Source organism: Nannospalax galili, unplaced genomic scaffold (assembly GCF_000622305.1).
Source record: "Nannospalax galili isolate Female #2095 unplaced genomic scaffold, S.galili_v1.0 scaffold377, whole genome shotgun sequence".
NCBI lineage: Eukaryota > Metazoa > Chordata > Mammalia > Rodentia > Spalacidae > Nannospalax > Nannospalax galili.
This window is the reverse complement of record NW_008341187.1, coordinates 1,611,447-1,622,246: the sequence shown is the minus strand read 5'-3', so window position 1 is coordinate 1,622,246 and position 10,800 is coordinate 1,611,447. Positions and strand designations below refer to the sequence as shown.

Genomic DNA, 10,800 nt, shown 5'->3' with positions numbered 1-10,800 from the left:
GTTGGAGGACCAGGGAAGTAGAGGGAGATGAGGGCAGGGCCAGGACCAGAAGCGGTGCTCCTGGAGCCCAAGAAAAGGTCTTAGTTGCTCTGGGTGAGAAGGATCAGGAAGTAGTATTGGTTCCCCAGGTGTCTGGGGCCCCAAGACTAGGAATGGCACAGGGCCCAAACTAGGAGTAGAGAACAGCGGGGGAGATGGAAGGGTGAATGCGGCTGCGGGTGTCAAGGCGCGGAGGGCTGCACGATAGACTTACCCCACGAGAGGCCTGAGGGCAGGAGAGCAGGCCAGGAGAGTTAGCAGGTGGTGGAGGTCCGGAGAGGTGAGGGCGGGGCCAGGTTCCGAAGCAGTGCTCCTGGAGCCCAAGGAAGGCACCAAGCTGGCCTGGGTGAAAAGGATCAGGAAGCAGCACCGGTTCCCCCGGTGTCTGGGGGCCCAAGACCAGGAATGGCACAGGGCCCAAACAAGGAGCAGAGAACAGTGGGGGAGATGGAAGGGCGAATGAGGCCGGGGGAGTCAAGCCGCTGAAAATATATTTTTAAGGTATTATATTACAGAAGTTTTTGGTATCTTTATGAAGTGGGACCTTCTTATGGCTATATAGCAGCAAAAAGGGAGGAGCATGCTTAATGACTCCTGTTTGCAGAGCATATATCGCAAGAATTCCTGCAAACCCAGTTCACTCAGGATAGCTAATGCTTTGTAGGAATGTTTGCTAATTCAGACCTTTTCTGAAGAAAATTTGTAAAATGCCATTTTAGGAAGTAAAATATGTTCCCCATCATTTTTGTTCTATTTCAGCATCTTATGTCCAGATTCCTTTTGTAGTTCAGTTCTTCAGATTTTCTAAATTCTGTAGAATGGTAGGTTTAATTTTTTTAAGCTCTTTCATCAGTGAGCAAATATCTAAATGTGTGGTCTGTTGTAATTTACACCTTAGATGGAGAATGGAAATCTGGTTTTGGTAAATACAGGCTGTTTTTATTTTTTAATATGACCAATTAACTGTTATATTTGATCTTTTTTTAACTAAAGCATCACATAATTTCTTTTTTCTAGTAACTTTACAAGTATTATATAAATTAAAAACATCGAAAGTATTTGAAAAGTCAAGGACTAAAGATGACAGAGCAAACACGGACATTGTAGATGAAGATCCCTATGCCATTCAGATCATCTCCTGGTGCCCAGAAAGCAGGATGCTGTGCATAGCTGGAGTGTCGGCTCATGTCATCATCTACCGATTCAGCAAGCAGGAAATGACGACAGAAGTTATCCCGGTAATCATCTCCTGTTTTCAGTGTCAGCTATCTGATAGGTTTCTTTAAATAATTTATAGAGAATTTCATACATGCATATAAGGTACTTCGATCAAATCCATGCCCACTCCCTCCCCTCCAGCTCCTCCCATATCTCCCCATCACCTCTTTCTGATATCTTCATGTTCTTCATTTATTTTTTTTATGGGTTTTTGGCTACCCTAACATTCCCCCCACTGAAGAGGCAACCCTAAAATCTTTTAGGGATTAGATACAAGCTCCCAAATACTTTCAACATTTTTGGCCTTTGGAATGGAGTATGTTGCTAAGAGGCCCAAGGACATTTTGCTTTTAGCTAAGAAACTGGCTACTTTTCTTTGGGGTCTTTTTACCCTAACTACCTAGCCAATTCCTACTTATCTGATAGATTTAAAATTTTTAAAGATTATTTAGAAGACAATTTGCAGTTGTTTTCTCATAAAAATTTGAAAATGCCTCAGTATTTACATTACCATCTGTTTTCTGAAAAATAGTATTTTTCATGTCTTTTTGCTGAATATTTAAATCTTTAAGTATAATGTGTCTTTTAAGAAAAACATACTCTAAGTTGGTATTCCATAAACTAAAATCATGATGCATGTGTGTGTGCTTTTGTGTGTACTGCACGTATGCACACATGTATTAAAAAGTAGAATAAACTCTTTTTTTCTGTTATCTCTAGGTCTGTGAGTAATTTTTTACTTCAAACATATTATTTCTGATGAATTATACTAAGATGAATGTTAATTATTAGGAGTAGATAAACTGCCTTTCTTTTATGATAGATGCTTGAAGTTCGACTGTTATATGAGATAAATGATGTGGAAACTCCAGAGGGTGAGCAGCCACCACTTTTGTCCACCCCTGTGGGCAGTTCCAACCCTCAGTCCCTTCCTCCTCAGTCTCATCCATCTACCAGTAGCAGCTCATCTGATGGCCTTCGTGATAATGTACCTTGTTTAAAGTAAGTTACAAGAATTAGAACTGTTTTACATATTATCTCCTAATTTAGATAAATTGTAGTCATCAGTGAACTCACAGTAGCGTATTCCTATGATGGAATAAAAGGCGTAGGAATCTGTCTTCTGTGCTGCCGGGGTTAGTCTAGTCTAACTTGTACTTTTATGGCATAAGAAGAATGATGCTTCTATCATATTATCCTTAAAATTACTAAGGTATAAAGTACTAACTAAGGTTTGATGTCCAAGGATCATCCCTGTATATATCACTGAATTTTCGAAGTCCAGCCATGTTTTTATTCTGGAGTTAAGTTTGGTAAGATTTATGGTTATACTCTTCTGTAGCACTCTGAAAATTATTCTTCTTTTCAGTCTTCAATTTAGACTCACCATTTTCAAGATCTTTCTTAAAAATCATTTTCTGAATCTTAGCACCACTATAGTTTTACTTAAAAGCCTTTATGCTGCCTAAATATCCATAGGTGTTTGGCCATCCACAGGAGTACAGCCAGCCTACCAGGGGCAAAGCATAATAAAAACTGACTCTCCATTTCCCATCTGTGAACTCTCAAGAGCGCCTCAGCTAGGGGTGGAGACTAGCCCCTCTCTACTCCTTGTTGAAATGTTGATGGGCTTGGTCTTGTGCAGACAATTATAGCAGTCCTTAAAAATGATCAATTTTTTAAGCTCTTTTGTAAACCATATTTGTCCCACATTTGATTAGCCTGGGATTATCAACAATATAAACTAGTAGATGAATAGTAAAATATAATTGTAATATAATGTGGAGATATATAATTAAAAAGTAGAATAAATATATATTGGACTTTTTTTCAGAAAATCTCTAAATGGTATGTACTGTGATGGTTAATTTTCATTAAGTTGATTAGATTTAGAATCACCCAGAAGACACACCTCTGGACATGTCACGAGGGAATTTCCAGAAAAGTTTAGCTGAGAAGGAAAGGCCTGCTATGAACTGGGTGGCCTCATCCTATGGACTTGAGGTTACAGGCTGAATGGTAAGGGGAGAAAGAGGAAGCCGCGGAGTACCACCATTCATCTCTCTCTGCTTTTTGTCAGTGCAGTGTACCCAGCTGCCTTATGCTCCCAGTGCCATGCTGTCCCACCATGAGGGAATGTGTCCCATCAAACTGTGAGCCAAAATAAACCCTTTACATTGTTTAAGCAGCTGTTATCACAGCGATGTGAAAAGCACAGAAAAGTGGCACCAAGCAGTGGAGTCCACTGTGAAAAATCTGGCCATGTGGTTCTTGGGCCTTTTGAACTGATTTGTTATAGAAATGTTGAAAGGACTGTACACCTCTATAACACTGTAAGCAAACCTTAATGGAATATTTTGGTAGGAATTTGGAGTACGAGAAAAATGATAGAAATACAGACAGTAAAGACTGTGTTGGTGAAACAAGGAGCTAGGCTGGCAGCCATTTATGTGTATTCTGGCAAAGAATCTGGATATATGCTGCCTGGGTGCTGAAAATATGAGGCTGATTTTGAAGATAGTGAACTACATTGATTGGCAGAAGAAAGTAAAACAAAAACAGCATGACATACAAATCGTATAATGATTGCTACTCAGAGCTCTTTGACCTACAGTGAGACAAAGCAGAAAGATAGAGCTGTGGCCTTGACAGGGAAGACTGTGAGTTTAAAGATGCAATCAAGGGAGGTATGGAGAAACCTGCCATTAAAGAGAAGCCTAGTGCTCTTCACATGCACAATGGGAAAGATGCCCTGAGATTACCCCACCCATCAAAGGCTCCAACTTGTAAAAATGGAAATTTGGGGGCTGGAGAGATGGCTCAGCAGTTAAGAACACTGGTTGTTCTTGCAGAAGACCCAGCTTCGAATCCCAGCACCCACATGGCAGCTAACAACTGTCCATAACTCCAGTCCCAGGGGATCCCACAGCCTCTTCTGACCTCTGCGGGCATTGCATGACACAGGTGCACTTACCTACATGCAGGCAATACATGCATACACATAAAATAAAAATAAATTTTTTAAAAAAATGAAAACTCATTTGAAAATAGAGCCTGAACTGAGAATCACACTGAAGGGGCTTCCTGCTCAACAACTACCTAGGGAAGTACAGCCACCAAGGTACCCAGAAGCCACTATGATTAAAGGAGACCAGACTACATCTCAGATTGGCAGCAAAATTTGGCAGCATCATTCACTTAGTGCTGGTTTTTCAGACATGCAAAATGCAAGAGTTTCAAGGTCATGAAGGTTTGCACCAAGGTTCTATAAAGGTGCTAAAGCTAGGCGGTGTTTAAGAGGCTGGGATTTCCTACAAGGAATCCCTGACAGGTCACTGTGGAAAGCTGTTGAGGTGCATCTTAAGTGCAGTAGAGGCACCAGTATGTTGGAGGTGGTGGGACAGTAAGACATCCACCAAGAAAAGCTACAAGCATGGAATGGAACTGACCCAAGAGAGAGGCTGCATGTTCTGCAAGGTGGCAGAACAGAAGTAGAAGCCACTGAAAGATGCTGGAGCCCAGATAATGCCACCAGGAGCCCCAGATGTAAATCATCAGGGTTTGCTGTTTCCCCTCCTGAGGTTTAGTCTGTCTTTGGTCTTTTCTTAGATTGGGACTGTTAAACTTCATTGTGTATTGGAAGTAGGTAGCTTTTATAAAAATTGTTTTGTAAGGACTGACTGGAAAGAGATTATCCTGAGTCTCAGGAGATTTAGAACAGTGTCAGAACTGTCACAATTTTGGTGGCAAGGGAGAGCGGGCTCATAATTTTTCATTATCAGATAGCCATGGGTCTTTGACATCCAAGATTGAAATGTTATGTGTAAAAGTGGTGTGTTTGGATGTCAGAATAAGGAATAGATTTGTGATAGTAATAATCATTTATTGTCAACACGACTGGATTGGAAATTTGAGACACACCTCTTGGACTGTTTTTGAGGGCATTTCCAAAAAAGGTTAAAGTGACAAGAGGAAACTCATTCTGCTTAATGTGGCATTACCCATGAACTGTGGTTTCTGGCTAAAATGAGAAAAGAGAAAAAGGAAAAGCCATCTGAATCCTGCCATGCATCTCTGTCTGCTTCCTGACTACACAAAACTGTGACTAGCTGCCTCATGTTCTAGAGTCGTGCCACTGTGGTGGACTGGGTCCCCTCAGCCATGAGCCAAAGTAAACACTTCCTTAAGTTGCCTTTGTCATAAAACAAGAATAGGAAATAACACATGTAATTGTCATAAAACAAGAATAGCAAATAACACATGTAATTGTCATAAAACAAGAATAGCAAATAACACATGTAATTGTCATAAAACAAGAATAGGAAATAACACATGTAATTGTCATAAAACAAGAATAGGAAATAACACATGTAATTGTCATAAAACAAGAATAGGAAATAACACATGTAATTGTCATAAAACAAGAATAGGAAATAACACATGTAATTGTCATAAAACAAGAATAGGAAATAATACATGTAATTGTCATAAAACAAGAATAGGAAATAATACATGTAATTGAGTTACTTTTATTAATTTGGTTTTTGATGTGGTCATTGTGACATTGACATCACCATTTAAATATAACTTTTTATCAATTCATTTTATTTTGAGACTGTTAATATTTTAACCACCAGTTCTTTTTGTAAGCAACATTTGGTGTGAGATAAGAGGTAAACAGCCCTACGACTTTATTGTATGAGACAGATCAAAGTTCAAGCTGTTTCTGGAGTCTGTGGAGCCACCCAATATTGTATTTTCCCCGTCAGTATTCTTTAACACATTAAGAAATAAAATAATTTCAGGTGGTAACTAACACTTTCACCTTAATTACTGATAAAGGTCAGTGATGTCAGCTAACACAAAAGCCAAGTGAGTTTCCTAATATTAAGATGTCTATTGAGGCTGTCTTGCCCCTAAGTCTCTAAAGCAGTGAATACCCTGCTTTTTCAGAAGATCCTGGCAACACTTGGTCCCAAATGCCAAGTCTGAGGGGGAAGTAACTTGACCCATTATTTCCTTTTAACCTGTTTTATAAGCACTTTACTTGGCCCAGGATAAAAGTAGAAAGTGGGTATTAAGGGGCCCAGGAGTTCCACTGACCTTCAAGGGGGAACACCAGGCTATGGAGAAGTATTCCTGCTGACTTGATTCTGTCACGATGTGTGGGTATGGGAAGAGAGTGGTGGTAATGTGTGGTTCAGGGCATGTGTCTAAGCTTTGTATGTCTGGTTATATTTTATTTTCACTAAATAAATAGAAATTCTTATTGGTCTTAATATATGATATATCTGTATATGAAAACTTAAGTTTAAATTATAACAAAGTTTTAAAACCTGGATTTTAAAAGCAAAAGTATAGATACATTATAATAAACTACATGATAAAGTAATTACTATTATAATTAAGATTATTTTGCTCATTTTTGCTTTCAGTAAAACTGCATGGGAAGAATAAATGGAAAGATTGTAAAAATAATGTGATAACTATATATCCTTTCTTTCTTTGATCAGTTTCATTTTTGAGACAAAGTGTTGATACATTGCCTGAGCTAACTTTGAGCTCATGATCCTCCTGGCTTATCCTTACTTGTCCTTTTTTGTTTTTTGGTCTTTTTGAGACAGGGTCTCCCTGTAGCCCAGCTCAAACTTACTACGTAGACCAGGCTGGCCTTGAATTCATAAAGAGCCGCCTGCCTCTGCCTCCCAAGTGTTGGGACTACAGGCTAGCCTCCCAAGTGCCACCACGCCTGGCACTTTTCCATATTTAACATTAATTAACAGTTTGGATAATTTTCATTGATTTTAATGCTTTATTAAGGGACCAATTTTCAGTGGGAGAGTTGTAGCCTATATTCAGGGAAACAGCAAAGAATGAAAACTAGTTTCTTCATAGAATGTTGTCAGCAGTGAAATAGCATGCATCTTTGAGACACTTGTCTAAAGTTCTTTGAGTCACGAGCACTTTGAGTCAAACACTACCTCCCACTCTGATAATCTTAAGGTGCATGCAACTGTTTATTAACTTTATGTTTGTTTTGATCTACAGTCCCAAATTCAAATTTCTATAAATAAAAAGTACAGTAAAAATCTGTTGAAATTTAACTACTATTGAGATCTTGTTTCTCATGCGTAATGCCTTTGTACGTAATTGGGTATTTTTAAAGAAACATTTTTCTGTTTATTTTTTTTAAGATAGGATTTCCCTATAGTCTCAGCTGACTTAAAACTTCTGAGTAGACCAGGCTGGGCTAGATCTCACAGAGATCCACCTGCCTCGACCTCCCAAGTGCTGGGATTAAAGGTGTGTACCACCATGCCCAGCTAAGAAACATTTTCAAAACTATTTTATCTGTTCCTTTTACCAATCAAATCTGATGGTTTTATTTTGTTTTTGTGATTGTTCCTTTAGACAGTATTTATCCAATCATTTTGAAACTGTGAAGCCTCCAAATACCTTTTCAACATTTTAAAATATATTGTACAAATTGTGGAATTTAAAATATATTTATTCTTATTTTATATGTATGAGTATTTTGTCTGAATGTAGATAATGTGTTCAAGCATACAATGTCCGAAGAGGCCAGAAGAGGGCGCCAGATTATTTGTAAAGTTTGGGTGTTTAACCCTTCTGAGTAGCTCCACATAGTCCTCTAAAACTTTTTATGCTGATATACCCAATGGATTCATTTATTTACTCAGTGTATTTTTGAGGTAGAAGCACTGTGACTTTGTCTTTCTGTATCTCTATTTAGCCTTTAGTATCCACTTAGTGAACCTTGAATATTTTCTTTGTATCAGAATATTAAAATTAGGTCCAAGATTTCTGCCTTGCTAGGTCTACAACATGGCTCAGCAAGTAAAGGTGCCTTCCTCATCCTGACAACCTGAGCTTGATCCCTGTAACCCACAAGGTAGAAGAGAGAACTAATTTTTGCAAATTGTCCTCTGACATACATACATACACACACACACACACACAAAGTAAATAAATGAAATAAATTGTTGACTATTTCTGCCTTCTGGAATTTATCAGCCATTTCAGTTCTCCCCACATATCATGGTCTAAATCTACCCTTTAAAAATTATTTCATATTGGAGTGATCCCAAGAGTTTCCTAATTGGTCTTGTCTGCTGTGTCTTGCACATATCCACCAAATTAACCTCAAAATTGCACGAGCACTTTGTACTGTTTTAAATGGTAAACATAGTTAAGCACACAAAATAAATTGTTCACATCTGTATTTAACTTGTCTAATGTATTTTGGCCCATTTTCATTTAGTCAAGTCGTGTTTGTAAGCTTTATGTTTTCCTAACATTTTTCTGTATTTTCTAATTGTTGTTGCTTTTACTGATTGGTCTTCCTGCCCTTCCCTGTGCTTCTTCTCCCTTCTGTCCTCTCACCTTTACCCCTACCTGCCTCCCCACCTTTATTTGTAGAATTTGCATACAGTTTCTCAGTTTTGCTGTTTAGGAACATGTTAATCTCTCCCAGTAGGTTAAATATTCCTAGAACACAAACTACTGATTTTTGTATTTTAGAAACTCTAGCATAGTTTCTGCATAAAACTGTTTTTGCATGACTATATAATTTTGTGTACTTAGGGCAGTCAGTTACTTGAAAAGCTGTTTAAAAGTGGAGAACTCTTAAAAAACTACAAATGAACCTACCATTTGACCTAGTTATACCACTCCTTGGCATATACCCAAAGAACTCGTGCTATTGTAGAGACACTTGTACATCCATGTTTGTTGCTGCTTGTTTAACAATAGCTAAGAGATGGAAGCAACCTTAGTGTCCCTCAACTGACAAGTAGATAATGAAAATGTGGTTCATATATATGATGGAATTTTACTCAGCAGTAAAGAAAGATGAAATCATGAAATTTGCAGGCAAATGGATGGAACTAGAAACTGTTATACTAACTGAAGTAACACAGACTCAGAAAATATATAATTGACATATGTTCTCCTTCATATGTGGATCCTAACACCAGTCTCTGAAAAATAAGTATACAACCAGACATAACTACAGGAACCAGGATAATGGAAATGAAACGGGGAGGTAAAAGAAAAGAAATAACCTGAAAGAGAAGAACAGTAGGAAACAGGTGTTAATAAGGGAGATATGGATAAAAATTGGCTTAGTTTAAAGGAGGCAGGAGGGAAGGGTATACAAGGAACCTAGGGGATAAAGGGGAAGAAGGAGCTCAAGAGAGGACCATAGAGAAGGGTAATATTAAGGGAGAAAGGGGGGAAATGGAGACACCTGAAGTGGAAAAACCATGATGGAGGGGTGAGACAATGTGAGAGATAAACTATGCCTAGCTAGTTTTGAAAACCAGAGGGAACCATATTACTCCTACAACCTACTGACAAATTATACATAGCAGATCAAGACATATATGGCTAGGGAAGGGTTATCTGAGAACAACTGGTCTTTGCCCAAGATTTATCTACATGACACACAGTAATTAAAAGTACCAGACTGGTGGAACTAACCATCTTGGGTGTTTAACGGACATACTTTGAGGCCTATAATAATTTGGTCAGAGGGACATAAAGGACAGTTTTTGCTCCTTGCCCTCCTAGGTCGACTAGTTCCAGCGGACTATGAGCATCTCTCAAAATGTCCTATAATGGTGGTAGGTCACCTGTCCTCTTGATCAAGGAGGCCGAGGAGACCCCACCAGATGGACTTAAACCAGGGTCCACTTTACAAAGAGGAGGGTCAACACAGGGGAATCATTTCCTCCATGCTTCCAAGCAAAGCCAACCATGGTTGAGCAGGATCTTTGACTTATCTTCACATAGGTGGAAGTGGTAAAAGAAAGGAGCCAGGGCTCCCCCCAAGCCCATGTGAGCCCTGAGGAACAGATCCTTAAACGACCTTAAGAGTAAAAATAAACTGGTTTATCTCGACCAGCTATATTGCCTTAAACACCCAAAAGGAAAATATAACCAAAGATTAAAGGGGCCAATATAATTTCTTAAGAGTCCATATGCATAGCCAAAGGCTACATAACAAGCAACAATGCCAGACAGACGATACCTTCTTTTGAGTTGTTGGCCAGGGTGGCCAAAGGGATTCCCAGATAGTAACCCAGCATAGAACTGGGAAATTGAACAGCAGACCCCAATCTTGTCCAAAGGACAACTGAGTACTGCTAGATGAGGAACAGCTGACCCTCCTAAAACTAAGACCTCTTGATAGGCTGACTAGATCCACCAGAAGGGCAAGTAGTGGGGAACGGCTGGGGTGCTGACAACACAGCAGACAGACAATAGCAGGAATATCACAGTATAAGGGCTTTAGTAGGGGGAGGGAGGCTATGGGAGGGTGCTACCTGGGAAGTGGGTCTATTAAAAAAAAATTCTTCAAAGCATAAAAATTTTGCTCCTTAATAACTAGTAGATTTGAAAAACATTACCATTGAAATCTACCTGATGACTTTATATCCATGCTTAGATGCTAAGGAGCTCAGAAAGTAACAGACTATGACTAGTAATAATCAGATATATAGAGATTAGAAATGCATGTGA

At 38.9% G+C, this 10,800-nt stretch overlaps 1 protein-coding gene across 6 annotated transcripts in view; it reads left to right on the top strand.

The window, feature by feature from the left end:
• The window catches only part of Stxbp5 (syntaxin binding protein 5), a 175,193-nt gene that overhangs the window by 114,034 nt on the left and 50,359 nt on the right, over positions 1 to 10,800 (top strand). For all 6 annotated transcript variants that reach the window (XR_003850096.1, XM_029565170.1, XM_017799044.2 and 3 more), the window contains exons 15-16: positions 1,057 to 1,277; positions 2,081 to 2,259. Coding sequence is in view for 5 of the 6 variants with exons in the window: in XM_029565170.1 (XP_029421030.1) it covers positions 1,057 to 1,277; positions 2,081 to 2,259 (400 nt within the window). In the remaining variant the exon portion in view is untranslated. The remainder of the gene's footprint in view (positions 1 to 1,056; positions 1,278 to 2,080; positions 2,260 to 10,800) is intronic.